General features: G+C 41.3%; 1 protein-coding gene across 1 annotated transcript in view; it reads right to left on the bottom strand.

Moving 5' to 3' along the window:
• LOC133450780 (voltage-dependent N-type calcium channel subunit alpha-1B-like) overlaps positions 1–16,606 on the bottom strand; it is a 245,093-nt gene extending 228,487 nt beyond the window's left edge. Inside the window, 2 exon segments of the mRNA XM_061729657.1 lie at positions 9,294–9,399; positions 16,150–16,606. Coding sequence (XP_061585641.1) covers positions 9,294–9,399; positions 16,150–16,388 — 345 coding nt within the window. The 5' untranslated portion in view covers positions 16,389–16,606.
• Between the last annotated feature and the right edge of the window lie 3,971 nt (positions 16,607–20,577).

Raw genomic sequence — 20,577 nt, 5'->3', positions numbered from 1 at the left:
TGTTTCATGATCCAACTCTGAGGGTGAGATGTTCATAAACCTGGTGCTGAGGAGAGAATTAAAAAGATCTAGACGGAGATAAGGAACGACCAGATCTACCAGGAGCTCTGTCTCTTCATAGCTGCTCACGGCTCCAGATGACTTTTCAGCAGCACAGAGACAAACTAACAAAAAATTTAAATTAAAAAGCGTTGCCGCTTGAAACTTCTCTCACTCTCATTTTTTAACTTGATATCAAACACAAGCCACAGATCCAGCAGCACATCTATCATCTCCTGCAGGTTCTACATCTTTAGTGTTGTTGTCTTCTTCATTTAGATCACACACTGCAAAAACTCAAAATCTTAACAAGAATATTTGTCTTATTTCCAGTTAAAATGTCTCATTTTTAGTCAAAAAAAATCTCATTGCACTTAAAACAAGACTCATCACTGGAAAAAACAACAATTTTCACCTGTTTCAAGTAGATTTTCACTTAAAATAAGTAGAAAAATCTGCCAGCAGAACAAGATTTTTTTGCTTGTAATGAGAAGATAAATCTTGTTCCACTGGCAGATTTTTCTACTTATTTCAAGTGAAAATTTACTTGAAACAGGTGAAAATTGTAAAATAACAAGTTATTTTTCTGGTAATTACTCTCTTTGTGTAATGAGATTTTTTGACTAAAAATGAGACATTTTAACTAGAAATAAGACAAATATTCCTGGTAAGATTTTGAGTTTTTGCAGTGCACAATCAAATACGTCACAGCAGCTTCACTCCAGCCTCCTACTTCTGCTCCAGGTGCTGATTTTTTATGGAAAAGAAACCAGGACGAGTTGAGATGAGTAGAGCTGAGTAGGTGCTGGTGGAAAAACGCCACATGTCACACATTTACAACGATGGCTTGGAGATGGAGCTGGTTTAGACAGTTAGAGGTGACGTATCCGAGGGGGCTAAGGGAATCCAGAAGGAGTGAGGAAGACGTGAATCTGAAGCATCTTCACCTCCACAGGGACAGGGGAACCCTGTGAGCTGCAGATTTAACGGTGCCTTTGTGAGGGCTCCATTAAGCCACCAGCCACACATCACCAGCCCTAAAGGAACTGATCACCAGCAGGGGGGCACACCGCTATAAAAATCTAACGTGACAGTTTGCTAGGCTGAAGCATTCAGGTGTGTGAGAACATAATGGCAAGAAAGAAAAACATAGGCAATCTTAGAGAGACGAGCTGTTGCTGTGTGGTCATTAGCGGGATGGAGGTGGGAGCTCGGAGCCAGGAATGATTGCAGGGATTACCTCCTCCTTCAGCGGTGTGTCCCAATTACAGAGACAGACCAGAAGGATCCAGTAATCCAGCAATCTGGCGGCTGAAGTGTTGCCATCGTCACTGTTTTCAACTAAACAAGAAGAAGAAGCAGCGATGGCTGCTGCTTTAATTTAGGTGTTTAGCAATGAATGAGAGGAGACAATTAATACTTGAAGGGACATCAAGATGGTTGCACTAGTCCGTGTCCTGCCTATAGCTTATCCAGTTAGCACCCACCAGTTTTTCAGGGAGCACATCTGGGGCTTGATGAACAGACCTGTGACCCCAGGTAATGGAGACCCATAGACATATAAACGTAGAGGCCCCATCGAGTGCTGAGCCGTACGTCAACGTCGCCGCCATATTGGATGTTCAAGACTGCGCTGTAAACTAATACAAGTAAATGGACTTATTTTCATAAAGCGCCTTTCTACAAAGAAATGTACGTTTTACGTCTCATTTATTCATTCACACACGCACTAATATACTTGGGAAACAGTTAGGCACCAAATATAATATATTTAATTTTCTCAGATGGCAAAAATAAGAACTTTATTGATCCCAGATAGGAGTAATTCATGTTATATCAGCTATAGAGAACAAGGTAGTGCTGAAAAACAATATATATCCCTCTTCACAAAAATAAGAAAAATAGATAAACATATTTTCTCATCAAAAAAACATATTTTTAAATTTTCAAGTAACTATTTTTCAGATTTTTTCAATTATTTTATTGTCTGAAAAATGGTTCAAATATGTTATTTTGTTATTTGAAAAATTTTAAATTTGTTTTGTTGATCTATTTTTCTATTTTTATTATTTTTGTGAGGGGGGATATATATTGTTTTTCGGCACTACCTTGTTCTCTATAGCTGATATAACATGAATTACTCCTATGTGGGATCAATAAAGTTCTTATTTTTGACATCTGAGAAAATTAAGTATATTATATTTGGTGCCTAACTGTTTCCCAAGTATATTAGTGCGTGTGTGAATGAATAAATGAGACGTAAAACGTACATTTCTTTGTAGAAAGGCGCTTTATGAAAATAAGTCCATTTACTTGTATTAGTTTGTCTTGCCATATGGCGGTGACATTGACGTATCGCAGCAGCGGGCAAACCCACTCGATGCGGCGTCTACCTATATACTGTATGTCTATGATGGAGACCCACCAAATCTAGAAAGCGTTCTAAAACCATTTCAAACCATCTGAAGATCAGTACTCCACAGTGAGAAAGATTATTCACAAATGAAACACTTTCTTGGCAGTTCCCAAGTTTCCCTGTAGTGGACATCACGGCAAATTTACTATCAAACCACAGAACACTCAGGGAAATACCCCTCCCCCCACGCTACATCCTACACACTGCAGACACGGAGCATGTTGAGTGGTAAGCCAGCACAACGGCAGTCACAACACCGGGGTCAGCCTGTTTCACCTTTGGTTGGAGTTTTGTCCAAATCAATGCAGTTCTGGCACAGCGGTCATGTTTTAATTTGACCAAATGTAAAATAATGAACCCAATAATCACCCTGGCTTCTGTACGGGAGTATTAGGGCCATGCAGGAGAAAAAATATTTGAGAGGGGAAGATTTTTTTTATTCTGCACTTCAAGAAAAAAGTCCAAATGTCGAGAAAAAAGTTCAAATGTCGAGGTTAATGTTGAAATAGAATTTGGTGAATAAAGTGTAAATGTCTCCTCTGGCCCATCAAATCCACTTAAGAGAGTGACTGACAGCTCTGCAGCAGCAGCCGTAACTAACTAACTAACTTACATCCTTGGAGTGGAACGTTAAAGGTAGGTTTCTGAAGTTATGCAACTGCATATGTGTGATATGGGTTTCAAATCAATATCGTAGTCAATTGACTTTTTTCTCGACATTTCTACTTTTTTATGAAAAATTTTCGCATAATGAAAAAAAATCTTCCTCCTCTAAAATATTATTTTTATTTTCCTCCTGCCTGGCCCTAATACTCTTCCGTACTTCTGTGATACTGGGATAGATTTTTTTTTATGGATTTTGAACAGCTAACAGATTCAATAATTAATGCCTCACTATAAAATATTTACCACACTGATCAATAATAACAATAATGGCGAGCTAGAACCATCCCCCACTTGCCTCATACATGAACAGAAGTCTTCATTTCCTGTGGCCACGGCTTATGAGGGCAACAGAGCAGCTCAGTAAAGACATCAGACCTCTGATCAGTTCATCTTCTCTCTTCACACGCTGAAACTGCCTAAAAGCGTTTCTAACGGATCTGAGAGCTAGTCGTTGGTGGAAGTGCTGGCCCCACCGCCCTCAGCTCCCTGCTGGACCCCCAACTTCACAGCACCCTCTTCCTTCATGGAAACATTTACCAAGAGAGTCTAACAGCTTGCGTAACCATGCGTAAGTTATGTTATTATATAGTGTTGTAGTATACTGCATTTAATCACGTTGTTAATCGTTCTGTCCAATTGTCTTGTATATTGTTCTGTTTTTTGGTTTTTGACCATGTACTCTGACTGCCACAGATGCAAATAGAATTTCTGAAAGGACAATCAATTGAAACTAATTAACTAACTAACTAACTAACTAACTAACTAACTAACTAACTAACTAACTAACTAACTAACTAACCGGAGAAGATGATGGACAGCGGGCGTCAAAAGGAGCTCTTTGTTAAAGGAGACCTACAGTATTATGAAAACCAGGTTTTTTCTTGCTTTAACATATATAAAGTGGTCTCCCCTCAGCCTGCCAACTCAGAGAAGGAGGAAAGTAACCAGATTCTGCAGTGTCTGTACAGCCGCCCGGATGATCCGTCCAGTGTGATGTGGATCTACGAGCCAATAAGATTCTGCTCCCGTCGTTACGTAACGACGGGAGCAGATTTCCATAGGTCGGCCTCCGCTGCTGAAACCACGCCCACAGCTAACTCCGCCGGCTGGAGCTCCGCCATTGTTTGGAGTGCATCGTGTGGGATGTAAGCGAGGGACAGTAATAATTAGGTTTTGCATCGACATTTACCCTTATAAAGGATCAGTGCCCACAGTACGGACCTGGCAACTGCACACGAGTCAGCGGTAAGTGACGTTAATTTTTTTTATGTTATTTATATTGGTCTACAAGTATGATCTTTGCATTGGCTAAGTATTTAGCTTAGCTCCGGTGTTACTCCGTGTTACGGAGCTCTATTTAGGCCCTCCAGAAAAACGCGATTACGCGATCGCATAATTCATTGCATAATCAGCCAAATGGTGCAGATTACGCGGGGATACATTTATTCCTAAAAGGGCGCATATTTCCCGCGATGATCGCATTTGTCCGCGCTGAATATGCGAATTATGCGGGGCTCGCTTGATTTCACAGCTGCACATTTTCGCATAAAGTTTGGAAAAAGGGGGAAGTGTTGTGAGTAACATGTCGGGACGCCTGGTTGCGACGTGCAGGACCCGCCCGGGGACCTCCGCACCCCTCGCAGAAACCGCCACCCCCCAAACAGCAGCTCTCACCCGCGGGGGTGAGAGGTACAGGGAGTGCCGTCTCCGCCGAGCCCCCCGCTTGCGCGGTGGCCGCGGCTGCCGGGGGACTCAGGTCTCCGCGCTGACCGCGCACCACTGCGCCTGCGAAGGCCGGCGGAGGCGGACGCACGCTCCCATCCACTTGGGGATCTTGGCGGCGGACGCGTGGGGTGACGGAGCTCCGGCTCGTCCCCTCGCCGCACCGGCGCGCCAGGCAATCACCCGAGCACTGAGCCGCGGGCTGGAGGGGAGAGAGACGGCCGGCCTCCGGGCCGCCACCGCCCTCTCCTCTCCACCCGCACTCTCCTTTTTTTTTCGCCTACGACCTCAGATCAGACGAGACAACCCGCTGAATTTAAGCATATTACTAAGCGGAGGAAAAGAAACTAACAAGGATTCCCTCAGTAGCGAAGAGGGAAGAGCTCAGCGCCGAATCCGCAACTTCCTGCATATTTCGCATATTTTGCAACTTTCCGCATATTCCACGACTTCCAGCATATTACGCAATTTCACCGCCTAAAAGCACATAAAAAACCTGCACATTTAATCGCAAAATCAAGGATTTTAGCCCGCAGAATCAAGGATTTTTGCCCGCGTTTTTCTGGAGGGTCTATCTATTAGTACCGTAATACATTTATTTCTGTTTATGGTTTCAGATCTTCCAAGCACCTGAATCTGTTCAACGACACCTTCAGAAGACGCACGGTCCTTCCTTGAGCCAGCAATAATGCATACATGTTATTTATATACAAGAAAGATTTTTGAAAATAATCTAATTGCGATTTTTTGCCTCAATATTGCGATTGCCATTTAATATGCGATTATTTTTTCAAGGTCCTGTTCTCATGTATTTTTCAACTACATAAGCAATAAATCAGTCTGTTTTATAATAAACAATGTCAGATTTATTTAAAGCACAGATTACTACAATAAAGAAAACAACCTCTTTAACACGTCTACACACATCTGTACACACGAGTGTTATGGGTCGTTCTCTCTGAACCCAATCACACGACAAACCGGGTTAAACTTTAGCCAAAACGAGGCGTAGTTTAATAGAAAAACACAGAAAAACTCCCACAAAACCTTCCTCACAGGGAACTCAGAACTTCTTCACAAATAACTCAAAAATCACAGGGAGAAAAAAAACCATCAGCAAACTAACAAATAAACTAACAAAGCTCAGAGTTAACAAAACCAACCAGCAATGAACAACTGGCAGCCGCTCTTTAACTTCTCCTCCTGATGAGCTGACGGGCTGCCGGTTCAGGCTCAAGGCTGATTTATGGTTCCGCGTTACACCAACGCAGAGCCTACGCCGTAGGGTACGTGGTACGCTGACCGTACGGCGCGCGTCGCTGTGTAATCTACGCCATAGCCTACGGCGTAGGCTCTGCGTCGATTTAACGCAGAACCATAAATCAGGCTTCACAGCGCGACTCTGTCCGCCCGGCTCGTGCTCGCCGCCGCGCGCAGCTCCTCGCCACGCCGACTACGCGCTCATATATTTAATACATTTATAAAGCCTATATATTTATTTATTTATTTTTTTTATTTTTTTTTTTTCTTATCTTACCTTGTCTGCACACATATTAATGATTGATACCATGACGGTAGAAACCAAAGCCTATATATTTATAAAGCCCCGCCTGGCCGAGCCCTAACGCTGAGGTCATGGTAGATAGGTTACACGCGGACACGCGGCACTGTTGACATTTTTTCCCTGCCGGCAACGTGACCAGATCACGTGACTGGTCAAATCGCAGCCTTTGCGGTTAGAAAATCTCGTTTTATCACATCGCGATATTATCGCAAATGCAATTAATCGTTCAGCCCTATATACAGCTTAAGTTTGTTTTTTTTAACAATAAAGTTGTCATTTGTGAACATTCAGTGTTGTGATTTATTTACAGTTGACATGATTCATTTGTCTTGTAACATAACAAATGAAATGATGAGGAATCGGAGTAAATAACTGTGGTGTAAATCTGTTTAAAATTAAATTAAATCTTCCTGTGTGAATTATTGTGAAGACGAGGTGACCCGTTCCCTCTTCAGGGAACTAAAGGCTGATTTATGGTTCCGCGTTACCAATGCAGAGCCTATGGCGTAGGGTACGCGTCGATTTAACACAGAACCGTAATTCAGGCTTAAAGGTATTGTGACATCATTTTTAACATGCTTTTAACACTATTAAAAGTCTTGGCCAACATCCCTCAAACGTGTCTAAAAGAGTGTAACAAGAAAAACTTCACTCTAGTACTCTTTTCCTGGCTGTTTATTACAGTGTTTTTTTGCGCCGTGAAAAATGCTTCCTTTCCCCCCTTTCCTGTCAATCATTGCTCCGCTCCTCCTCCAAACCTCCTCCTCCTCCAGCCATACGCTCACAGTGGCGTCGGAGCGACAGGCGAAGCATGCACGGAAAAGCAGGAGGGCGAACCACAGCAAACAATCATAAAAATAAAGGCATGCAAGCAGCACTGTCCCCTTATCTTAAGTCCAGTCAGTGGCCGCGGGTCTTCTTAGCAGTTTTCCTCCGGTGATTAGAACAAAAGAGGCTCTAAACTGCTCCGTGTTAAGCCTCATTTATGGTTCCGCGTTAAATCGACGCAGAGCCTACGCCATAGGGTTCAGCGTATGGTGCGCGTCGCCGCGTAACCTTACGCCGTAGGCTCTGCGTCGGTGTAACGCTGAACCATAAATCAGCCTTTATGGTGCGCTGGAGAGGAGCGGGGGCAGGGAGCTGGGTGGAGGGGGCGGTGATTTAGCGGATCGTTACGTAACGATCCGCCACCAAACCACATGCGCCGTTTTTGCATAGTTATGCGGAAAATCCCAGAAAGCACACAATACACTGAATGTTAAAAGTTCGTTGTTTTTTGGGTGTAATTGATGTCAAGACACCCAACAAAACACAAAAAATCAAGAAAAATGTGTTTTTCATGTCACAATCCCTTTAAGATCCGTTTACACCATGTCATAACTGAATGAGAGCATCTGACTATCACGTCGAGCTGCGTGACATCGGACGCTCTCTGTCCACACTGAAACCATTAAACTCTCTCTGTCCACACTGAAACCGTTAAACTCTCTCTGTCCACACTAAAACCGTTAAACTCTCTCTGTCCACACTGAAACCGTTAAACTCTCTCTGTCTACACTGAAACCGTTAAACTCTCTCTGTCCACACTGAAACTGTTAAACTCTCTCTGTCCACACTGAAACTGTTAAACTCTCTCTGTCCACACTGAAACCGTTAAACTCTCTCTGTCCACACTGAAACTGTTAAACTCTCTCTGTCCACACTGAAACCGTTAAACTCTCTCTGTCCACACTGAAACCGTTAAACTCTCTCTGTCCACACTAAAACCGTTAAACTCTCTCTGTCCACACTGAAACCGTTAAACTCTCTCTGTCTACACTGAAACCGTTAAACTCTCTCTGTCCACACTGAAACTGTTAAACTCTCTCTGTCCACACTGAAACCGTTAAACTCTCTCTGTCCACACTGAAACTGTTAAACTCTCTCTGTCCACACTGAAACCGTTAAACTCTCTCTGTCCACACTGAAACCGTTAAACTCTCTCTGTCCACACTAAAACCGTTAAACTCTCTCTGTCCACACTGAAACCGTTAAACTCTCTCTGTCTACACTGAAACCGTTAAACTCTCTCTGTCCACACTGAAACTGTTAAACTCTCTCTGTCCACACTGAAACCATTAAACTCTCTCTGTCCACACTGAAACCGTTAAACTCTCTCTGTCCACACTGAAACCATTAAACTCTCTCTGTCCACACTGAAACCGTTAAACTCTCTCTGTCCACACTGAAACCGTTAAACTCTCTCTGTCCACACTGAAAACGTTAAACTCTCTCTGTCCACACTGAAACCGTTAAACTCTCTCTGTCCACACTGAAACCGTTAAACTCGCGGCCAGTTAGGACAGTCAAATAAAAAAAAAATAAAGCAATGGAATTGATTTTGTCGCCGAAGCTCGCATCGCATGGGACACGCTTTGTGTACGCAGCCGCTGCTCTTCAGCCAGAGCGAGGCTTTGTTCCCTCCCCTGCTACACGTCATTCAAGCAGCCAATCAGCACAGAGCCTCATTATCATAGCCCCGCCCCCTCAGAATCCCTCACAGAGAAGGAGGTTAGAAGCGGTAAAACTAGAGACATGGCCCAGAGGCTGAATTTCTGATTTATGTAGAAAAAACAATCAAAAGCTTGTTTTTAAGACATTCAAGGCCTGTTTAAAATATACATTAAATGCCATAATAGGTCCCCTTTTGTTAATGCTTCTTTGTGTTCAAAACTACCTTTCAAGAAAACATCATTAGCGGTGAACTGAATTAATGTCTACCGAGCAGAACAGCAGATTGTCCACACAATGAATCCATGGAAAGAGACAGACCAAGTATGCTCCAAAAACAGCTAAATGCATCAAAGATAATCCTCCTGTGAATAGACGGCGGTGCTTGGTACTTACCAGACGCTCTGACATGGGGGTTTTGTCGGAGGCCGGCAGGTGCTGCTCCAGGGCCAGGACGATGCAGTTGGCTATGATGGTGGCCAGGATCATGTACTCGAACGGAGTGAGGGAGTTAAAGATCATTCACAGACATGGAAACATCACGGTCAGTCAAACAGTGCTGGGAGCATGCTCTCTACACCTGGAGATACTGGAGATACTAAAGGAGGAAACACCTCTTCCATATCTCAAACATCTGTGGTGAAAACCCTCTACGGAAACAAGTTTGCTCAAGGGACGACACAATTCGCATGATACAAAAATAAAGACTTTTACATGTCTGATTCAGTCATAATGGCAAGACTGCTTGCACACAACTGAGCACACGAGGGCACCCAGACTCAAGCAAGGCTGGATCTTTTCTCCTGACTGTTTGTCTGCAACCTTGACACCACCAAAATAACAGTTGGATCTGAGGTCAGCATTAGCGCAAACATCTGGTGTTCAGTTTTGGTATGTGGGGGAGGGGTCCCTCTTTTCTCAGCTCGTCTGCATGTTATCATTTTCATAGTTCTCACTGTCAATACTACTAGTCTCTTGTATTTTGGTATTCCTCCGGTCAACTAACTGGTTCATGGTCCCAGCTGCTAATTCCTTTTCAGTTGTTGAGGATTGTGCTTTTCATGTTTTTATGTTTCACCATTGTGGACTCCTTTAAAAAGCTGCCCAAGCGTTTATAACCAAGGATTTTTGTTTTGTTTTTATCTTTCTGTCTTTATTTTCTCTGTAAAGACCTTTCCTGCCTTCCAGACGCAGGCAGGGTTTTTACCAGCTGGGATAAGTCAAATCAATGGGATGTGTGCATTTGGGATGCTCCTCTAAAATCCCTGATTTTATTGATTTTTGCACACCTTCCTCAACATCTCCCATGGTACGGAAGAGTATTAGGGCCATGCAGGAGAAAAAGTATTTGAAAAGGGAAGATTTTTTTTAATGTGCACTTCGAGAAAAAAGTCGAAATGTCCTTAAAGTGTCTATAGGCCTACGAGGCATTTTGTAAGGACAGTCACATGCGCGTTTGTTAGTCTCAGAAGGTTGACTTTTTTCTCGACATTTCAACTTTTTTGTGCATAATGAAAAAAAAATCTTCCTCCTCTAAAATATTATTATTATTTTTCTCCTGCTGGGCCCTAATACTCTTCCTTACCCATGGTGACACAAACGCTCTTTTGCAGGACAGAAATAGGAGAATCCGTCCAGGTCTACAGCGGGCTGCACATGTTGCATTTCAGGGACATCAATGACTGTGTTTCCATGCATCAATAACCCTTTTAAAACCTGAATATTGGCAATAACCCGAATTTCCACGGCCATGTAAACACCAATAACCCCTTTGAATAACCTGAATTTACTCATATTCAGGTTTTTAAAAACCCCAATATGAGCCCTGGGTTACTCCTTTTAAAACCCGAATATTGGGTCATGTAAACGCCAAATGGAATATCTCCATCAAACGGAACAGGAATTTGTTTTCTGCACATGCTCTGTTCACAAGGAATCCTGGTCTTTTGAGTCCAGGAAGTTCTTATAAACACGGAGAAACACAAGACCAGGAGGAGACTAATCACTTCATAAATGTAATGAAGGATATGAACATTTCTGCATTTGTAGACGGTAGAAAGTACCGGGATAGCCACATTTACAAGAAGGTGAGAGAACAGTTGCGCAAAGCAGCATTTGTTTTGAATTTGGATACAGGAAGAAGAAGCAGAAATGACGGGAATTGCGTCATCACGTTCTCCGTGCGTCGCTGGTTTGATCCAGATATCCCAAATTATTAATTACCATGTAAAAGGAATATTCCCAATGATTCAGTAACCGGAATATTAGCAATAACCCAAATTTTGACTGCATGTAAACGTAGTCAGTGAAGAAGACAGCTCTTGCTTCTGGGGAGAATCTGGCCCGGTTTGGTACGTATCATTGGGGATTTGTCCATCTCTGCACTGCAACACAGTTGTGTGATGAACCCTACCACTCCGGCCGCTGAGCTCTGCCAGGAGGAGACGGCTCGGCCAATGAGCTCCGGGCAAGCGCGGCTCCGGCTGCTCGGGCCCCGGGCCATTCTCCTGCGGCGCTGCTGTGATCCCGCTGCATCAATAGGAAGAGCTCAGTAATCCTCTGCAACATCAGACCACGAGCAACGCTCACCCCGCACTGACAGCAACCACCACAGCCACATATTCCAGTGAACTGGTTACAGCAGAAACGTGAAGATTCATTTAGACGTGTGCTGTTGAGCCACTGGCGGGATCCTAATCTGCATCAGAGGAACCTTTTCCAGTCGTACACAGAGTTCCACAGGTGGGACTCACTGCAAACATGCCCTGCAGACCGCTGCAGATTGTCACACGTGAAAGCTGCAGTGTTGTGTCTGTGGTCACACCCTCGCCGGCCACGATGCCCTCGCTGCAGATCGTCAGGCAGATCCTCTGCCATCTGCAGAGTTGGATCTGAGCGCCTGGTGTGAGCAGTAAAGCCACCCACCCGTGGCACCACGATGCCCACGCACCAGCATTTCACCTCAGTCTGAAGAGGGTAACTGCATCTGACAGTTGTTGGAAAAGCACAATGTATCGGCCGCCCTGGAGGACACATCGCCACGGCCAAGACAGAGAGTCCTTCGCTCCAAAAACTCAAGAATCACTGCTTGATTCAAGCTAATTTCACTGAGGCAAAACAAGAAAACCAATGAACATGAATGAATTAAAAAAGTGTAGTTCAATAAATACATTTAAAACCATGTATAAATCCAATATAATCGAAAGATCATGGGTGTGATACAAAACTATATATACATATATATTATGCTCCATACTATATGAAACGATTACAATAATAAGAATAATTGTTGTTGTAATAATAATATTTATATACCAAAAAATGTAATGATTGGTCTTCGGTTTCCTTTTGTTTTCACTCTTCTAGAGATTGTTTTTTGTTTGTTTTTTTTGTTTCCTTTAAGCATTGATTATTTACTTTCTCTGTTAGTTGTTTTTCTGAGATCCGTTTTCTGTTTGTTTTTTACTTGATTTTTCTGTCATATTTACGTTTGTCTTCCTTCTTGTTTTGCATGTGTGTTTACTTTGCTGTTTTTTATTGTTGTAGATTGTTTGTCCTTGTTGTTTTAGTATCAACTATGAAGTAAACAAAGTTAAAAAGGGTCGGCACAATAAGCTCAGGCTTCAGCTACTTTTTTTTATTATTTCTTTCCTACAAAAGGGAATGAAATGCAATGTATTGTATCAATTAGTGATGCACCGAAATGAAAATTTGTGGCCGAAACCGAAACCGAAAATAATAATAAACACTTGGCCGAATACCGAACAATACCGAACATGGTTCTTCAGCAGTTTTTCATTTATTTTGCCAATTTTTTCACCATTGCATAAATCAAATACATTTGATTTAGGCATGCTTTTCAAAGAAAAAAATATTTTACAAAATTACAAGGTAGAAAATATTTATTGAACATAAAAAAATGAATTTTTTTTTAATTTCCCAGCATTATGTTGTTTTGGTTCCACCTCCTGGTGAATGTTAGTAAAATTCTTATGGGGTTAGTTTTTGGTTGGCCAACGATTTATGTTTGTGGTGCGCAACGTTACGGGACGGAGCGGCCAGTCTATTTCCTTATTTTACAACGCCGTTATTAATTGTTCGTTTTTTTTCCCACTTATTCCACCGAACACCGAAAGTGTTTTTTTAACATTTTCGGCCGAACAATTTCCGTTACCGAACAATCGGTGCATCACTAGTATCAATTGAAACTTATCTACCAAATAAACTACTACTACTACTACTACTTTCTGACTGGCTTCCATGGTAACAGCTCAAAGTATTTGTGTCCTAGAAGGCCAGATGAGGAGCTGCAGTTGTGACCCATCCCCCTCTCAGAGCTGATTATCCGCTCTGATATCCCCCAAATAACCGCTCTGCTGGTAATGAGGCAGATCTATGATCCAGATAGATTCATGATCAATCTCTGCCGGTCTAATCACTGTCTCTTGCAGTAGCAAGACGACGTATGTGAAGCCTTTGGGACCAACTGGACTTCTGCATCCATACGCTCTAAACCGTGGTCTTAACTTCACACGGGTCACAATCTGCTCACGCTGAAAACATACAAGCTCTGATAATGGCCACGGTTACAAGATGTTTGTTCATTCGGAATTAATTAGTCCGAATTAAATACATTTCCCTCGACTTTACATGGAAATAGTAATTCTGAATTGAGGTTTACATGGAAAACACGTTTGATCGGCTTTATCCAATTCCTCTCCAGGTCTGGGGGTTGGGAAGGTTCTGATTGGATAGGGGGGGGACCGGAAGTTAAACTACCGGAAGAAAAACTAACTTAGCCGCTACAACTTTGAAAAGCTCACCATTTTGATGTTTCCTGTTTCCATCTGTTTTTTTAATTATTTCCAGGTCCTCCAAGCTTTTTATTAAATAAATGTTCTCTGCTCTTGACCAGCGTTTACTGCTGCTGCATCTTGAAACTTTGTTTGGAAAACCAGCCCAGCGTGGAATATAAGCGAGACGGGGGAGGGAACGAGCAGAAAGAAAGACCGGAATTAATTTAAAGAGGAATGAGTGTAAACATGATCGTGGAATTATTCTATTCGGATTTAAAATCAGAATAAACCAGACACTTATTTCGGAATTGAGTTTAATTCAGAATGGCCATTTTCATTCGGAATTAGGTGTTTACGTGGTCATTTTTACTTATTCTAAATCAGATTTAATTTTAATTCTGAATTAAAGAGGAATTAAACCTCCCATGTAAACGCATCAATGTCCTGAGTACTTCCTGAAGGCCAGCTCTGATAACCAGTAAAGACGGGAGACTTCAGGCGCTCCTCTGGGACTCTTACTGGGACTCTGGTCAATTCACGTTGAAAAATTATTCATTTCTAAAAGATTCACACAAATCTTATCATTTAAATGATCAAGCTGGACAAAATCACTTCTTCAGTTGCCAGCTGAGCATCTTCCCCTCCACCCGTGGAGGGGGCATAACTTTCTGAAGCCGTCTCAGATTCCCCCTCCCTGGCCCGTTATTCCTCACATTTCCCTAGTTTCCTGCTCCGGAGGGACCGAGGTGACAGCTGTCACGAGACACGTCCGGGACAATCCGTCTCTTTCTAGCCCCAAGCAGGGATGGCAGACGCAGGAGCTACAAGTTATATTTACATATTTAACATTATCAACATCTGGCCCTAGGTTTAAAATGCCTTTGTGCAAAACTAAAAGCTATAAATGTAGTTTTGTCCCCTCAGCTATTAATGCCCTACATAGGACATGCTCTCCCATCCTCCATCTAGGTCTATTTATTTATCTATGTATCTATTTATCTATTGTATTGCTTATTCAATTTGGAGCATTTGTTTTTGATTGTCCGTCAATGTTTTGTTTTGTTATTCTCCTGTTTGTCTTGTGTCACTGTACTGTATGGTGTTGTTGAGTGTTTCTACTTTTTACCTGCAAACAAATCTACCTTCGGGTATCAATAAAGTTTCCTTACCTTACATTTAGATATTCCAACATGAAAAAAACCCTTCCTACTGTTGTAATAATAAATAAACTATTCAGAGTTTTAATATCTACAGAAGAGTATTAGGGCCATGCAGGAGAAACAATATTTGAGAGGGGAAGATATTCTTTTTTTATTGTGCACTTCGAGAAAAAAGTCGAAATGTCGAGAAAAAAGTTGAAATGTCGAGATTAATGTTGAAATACAATTTCAAGAAAAAAGTTGAAAGTTTGAGAAAAAGTCAAAATTTCGTGAATAAATTTGAATTTTTGAGAAAAAAGTTGATATGTCGAAAAAAAAAGTTGAAATGTGGAAAAAAAAAGTTGAAATGTCGAGATTAATGTTGATGTAAAATTTCAACGAAAAAGTCGAATTGTTGAGAAAAAAGGGCGACTTTTTTCTCGAAATTGAATTTCAACAATAATCTCGACATTTTTACTTTTTCTTCAATGTTGAAATACAATTTTGAGAAAAAAGTCGAAATGTCGAAAAAAAAGTTGAAATGTCGAAAAAAAAAAGTTGAAATGTCGAGATTAATGTTGAAGTAAAATTTCAAGAAAAAAGTCGAATTGTTCAGAAAAAAGGGCGACTTTTTTCTCGAAATTGAATTTCAACATTAATCTCGACGTTTTTACTTTTTTCTTCAAATGCACGATAAAAAAAAAAATCTTCCCCTCTCAAATATTTTTTCTCCTGCATGGCCTTAATACTCTTCTGTATATATATATATATATATATATATATATATATATATATATATATATATATATATATATATATATATATATATATATATATATATGTGGTAAAGAATCCCTTTTTTTTTCTTCTTCTTCTTTTTGCTTTAAAAAAGTTCTAGGAATGTTTGAGCCAGGGCTGACGTCTATAGACTGAGGCCCCGGGGGTGGACAGATGTGGACAGATGTGAACAGATGTGGTCTGTCCAGGCTGGGTGTCTGCAGCTGCAGCCGGGTAACCGGCCACATCTGGATCACAGCTGGCACATCTGGATCACATCTGGAACACATCTGGAACACAGCTGGCACATCTGGATCACAGCTGGCACAGCTGGATCACAGCTGGCACATCTGGATCACAGCTGGCACGTCTGGAACACAGCTGGCACATCTGGATCACAGCTGGCACGTCTGGAACACAGCTGGCACATCTGGATCACAGCTGGCACAGCTGGAACACATCTGGAACACATCTGGCACATGTTGCACATCTGGCCCATCTGGAACACATCTGGAACACATCTGTAACTCTGAAGGATATGGCCACTCGGTGATCTTTTTGGCGTACTTCCTGACGACGTTGTCCTCGCTGAAGAGGAACAGGGAGCGGTTGACGGAGAGGCAGCTCTGCCGGACGGGGTTGGGGTTGTACAGGGCCATGGTCCGGGCCCGCTGGGCCATCGTCTGCTTGTAGACCCGGGGGGCCCCCGGGGGGCCCCGGCCCGGCCCCGCGGGGCCCCCGTAGCGGCTGGACGGCTCGTCCTCGAAGCCTCGAGCCATGACGGCGGCTGCAGCGGTGGCGGGAGAGGGAGAGGAGAGCGGGACGCTCCGACACTGACGACCGAGGAAGAAGAGCGGAGACGGGGCAGGAGCATCCCCGCCTCTCGCCCCGGCCCCCCCGCGGCTCCTGCGGCTCCGGCCGCTCAGGACATGCCGCCCGCGGGGACTCCGTCCTGCGTGCTCCCCGACAGCTCCACTGGTGTCTTCCCTCACTCCCTCAGTCACTCAGTCACTCAGTCACTCAGTCACCCAGTCAGTCCTCACGCAGTCACCGGGCCAGACCTTCCTGGTCGCCGTCTCCAGCGCGACTGAGCCGCATCACTTCCCGCTGCTCGCTCCTCCAGACGAACACGTGACCGCCCAGACGCCACTGGCTGCACCTGGGCCGGCCCTGTTTCCATAGCAACAGGGAGGAGGAGAGAGGATGGAGGATGGAGAGGCGAGCTGAGACGCTGCCTCTTTTTTAAGGCTTTTATCCGGGGTTGCAAAACCGTCCCTTGAAAAAACGGGAAGAACTAAAGTCCGCGTCCCGTATGTAGCCGTATTACTGTGAGAGTCAGAAAAATGTCCAATGTTAGTTTTTGTTAGTTTAGTTTATTTTGTTAGTTTAGTTTATTGTTCCTTTCAATTTCCACAAATCAAATAACCTATAATACAGGTGTAAATCGTCGGTGTTAATTTTAACTAGAAACCAAGGACCGAAAGGTAGACTGAAGCCTAAGCTTATGATGCCCACCTTTTTCACAAAAAATGTTAGCTTTTATAAACTAGTGCAATGTCATTAATAAATATAATTCCATACAGTATTTATATAAGCAATAATAGCAATAATACAATAATACATACACATACATACACTACACATATAAATACATACATACATACATACACGCATACTGTATACACACACATATTTTGTGTGTGTGTGTATATATATATATATATATATATATATATATATATATATATAAATATATATATATATATATATAAATATATATATATATATATATATATATATATATATATATATATATATATATATGTATATATATATATATATATATATATATATATATATATATATATATATATGTATATATATATATATATATATATGTATATATATATATATATATATATATATATATATGTATATATATATATATATATATATATATATATATATATATATATATATATGTGTATATATATATATATATATATATATATATATATATATATATATACACACACTTATACATACGCTTATACACATACATACATACATACATACATACATACACATGTCCATAGGTACATGCCTATGTGTATTATACCTTTGTTATATATGTATTCATCATTTTGTATTTATAGGTGAATCAAAAATGGCATTGCACTGTTGAGTTCATAAGTTATTGTTTTCTGTTTTACTACAACTGTAGCTACAGTCATGGCCTTTGAGGCACAAATATGTTTACAAGTTTTCTACAGACTTTCTGTTTGCACTTTGCACTAAAAATGTGCACTGTTACAAAATTGATGTTCTGCTTTCTTTCTATTGTTTTATATTAACTTATACAATTTTAAGTTAAGCAGGACAAGTTTCCTGTTTAAGAAAGATACTTATTTTATTCAGTTCATTTTGTTGTTTTGTGTTAAAGTGATTTGCTGGATAATAATTTGTTTCCATGTGTTCATGGCATTCAAAAATATGCATCTAATTCAATTTAGGTTCAAGTCAAATAATTGAAAAATCATTTCCCTCACAAAAAAGGGGCTAAAAAAATTCACCCCGCCAGGATGGGTGAAGGCTGCAGATGAGGGGTCCCTTATTTATTTTTCAGGGAGTTGGCAACAAGACTTTTAGTAAATGTTGAAGTGTAACAATACAGGCAATGTGAACAAACACAAGGTGTTTCCTAAGTGCTCCAAAGTTTTCAAAACAAGTACTTGAATAAACATGTCAAAACAAAGCTGGATTAAAATTAAAAAAAAAAACGGTTCCTAAATACTCACATAAACACGAGAGAGTGATGAGGAGCTTCATTAAACTGTTCCCCCCCCCCAAAAGTGGGGGGTTGTGATGTAAAATAGGCTTCAATAAACTCTGGATCTAGGGATCTCAAACCTCCAAGTGTTGATTTAATCTCTCTTCTTGTAAATGTTTTGATGCACTTAACTTTGGTTCACAGGATCATATGGGCATTAATATTCATAAACAAATACCGTTTTATAGTTTTAAGATAAAATCTATTAATTTACTTTAAAAAATGCAGGTGAATATAGCTGAAACGGACGTGTTTGGACTTGAATAAAGTTTTTCTGAATCTGAATCTGAATTAAACTAGAAGAGCATCATTAGGCTCCTATGAAACTATAACAGCCACTAATGTCACAAGGCTTGGGGTATTTCACACCATCTGCTGGCAATATTAGGAAGGTGTTTCAAAGATGCTGGACTTGGAGAGCTGTGTATTCAGTCTGGCATGATGGCAGAACGCTCCACTGCTGGTGTTATGGATGACCGCAAGTACAATAGGGCGGTGCACCTACACAAGCTCTTGTATGAGGCTCTCGTGCGACTGACATGGAATGGTTTCCTCTCCTGATTGGAAACAACTCACATGAACGACATGGTTCACCTGGATGAAACACTGAAGGCAGTTGACAGTCTTGGGGAAAATGTGTCCCAAGCCACTTTGAAAGAGCTGAATGTGAAGAAGTGGCTGGGTGGACTCGGTCCGAGGCCCTGGCAGTGGTGTGTCTTCTTCAAGTTTTGGTTTTTTAAATAACTAATCAATGAACTCTGTTTTACGGAAGAGTGTTAGGGCCAGACAGGAGAAAAATAAAAATTATATTTTAGAGGTAGAAGATTTTTTTTTCATAATGCACTTCGAGAAAAACGTTGAAATGTCGAGAAAAAAGTCGAAATGTCGAGATTAATGTTGAAGTACAATTTCGAGAAAAAAGTCAAAATATGGAGAAAAAAGTCGAAATGTCGAGAAAAAAGTCAAAATTTCGCAAATAAAGTTGAAATGTTGAGGAAAAAAGGCGACATTTTAACTTTACTCTTGAAATTGTATTTCAACATTAATCTCGACATTTCAACTTTTTTCTCGACATTTCAACTTTTTTCTCGAAGTGCACAATAAAAACAAATCTTCCCCTCTCAAATATTGTTTCTCCTGCATGGCCTTAATAATTTTCCGTACTGTTTAGCCGTTGTTGTGGTGATAAAGTCGGCTGCAACGCCGGCTCACTTGCCGGCTAAAGGCAGCTCAATCTGTTGGAACCAGAGCATCAATTATGTCCCAAGGCTCGATCCCTGCAACTTGTTTCAAAAGTTCTGTTTTAATCAGAAGGAAAAAAAATAAAGGCTGAACACAAGTCAACAACAAATCACATTTTTATTTATACCTTTTCTCATATAATTTTTTAGAATATGTTTATGTGAAACATGTATTTTGATCAAAGTTGGCCGGGAGGGCCAGGGCCACCCAGGCCCATTACTGGCTACATGCCTGGTGTCAGGTACAGGCAAGGCAAGTTTATTTATATAGCACAATTCAACACAAGGTCATTCAAAGTGCTTTATATCGACATTAAAAGCGGCAACACATTATTAGACAGTAAATAACAAATAAAATGAAATAAAATTATGAGAAAAGAAGGTAAAATAATAAAAAGCACAAGTTGCTGAAAACTAAGGGCAGTAGAGTCCAGCCCGTACACATTTCATTCACGGTTTTCAGAAAGTATTTAATTTAAGAGTACACTTAATAACAAATAAATGAAATAAAATGATAAGAAAAGAGGTAAAATAATAAAAAGCACAAGTTTCCTGGTGTAATGTGGTCCAGTTTCCTGGTGTAATGTGGTCCAGTTTCCTGGTGTAATATGGTCCAGTTTCCTGGTGTAATGTGGTCCAGTTTCCTGGTGTAATATGGTCCAGTTTCCTGGTGTAATGTGGTCCAGTTTCCTGGTGTAATATGGTCCAGTTTCCTGGTGTAATATGGTCCAGTTTCCTGGTGTAATATGGTCCAGTTTCCTGGTGTAATATGGTCCAGTTTCCTGGTGTAATGTGGTCCAGTTTCCTGGTGTAATGTGGTCCAGTTTCCTGGTGTAATATGGTCCAGTTTCCTGGTGTAATGTGGTCCAGTTTCCTGGTGTAATGAGGTCCAGTTTC

This window comes from Cololabis saira, chromosome 9 (assembly GCF_033807715.1).
Source record: "Cololabis saira isolate AMF1-May2022 chromosome 9, fColSai1.1, whole genome shotgun sequence".
Taxonomy (NCBI): Eukaryota; Metazoa; Chordata; class Actinopteri; order Beloniformes; family Belonidae; genus Cololabis; species Cololabis saira.
Note: the sequence above shows the minus strand (reverse complement) of the source record. Positions and strands in the feature narration are given on the sequence as shown.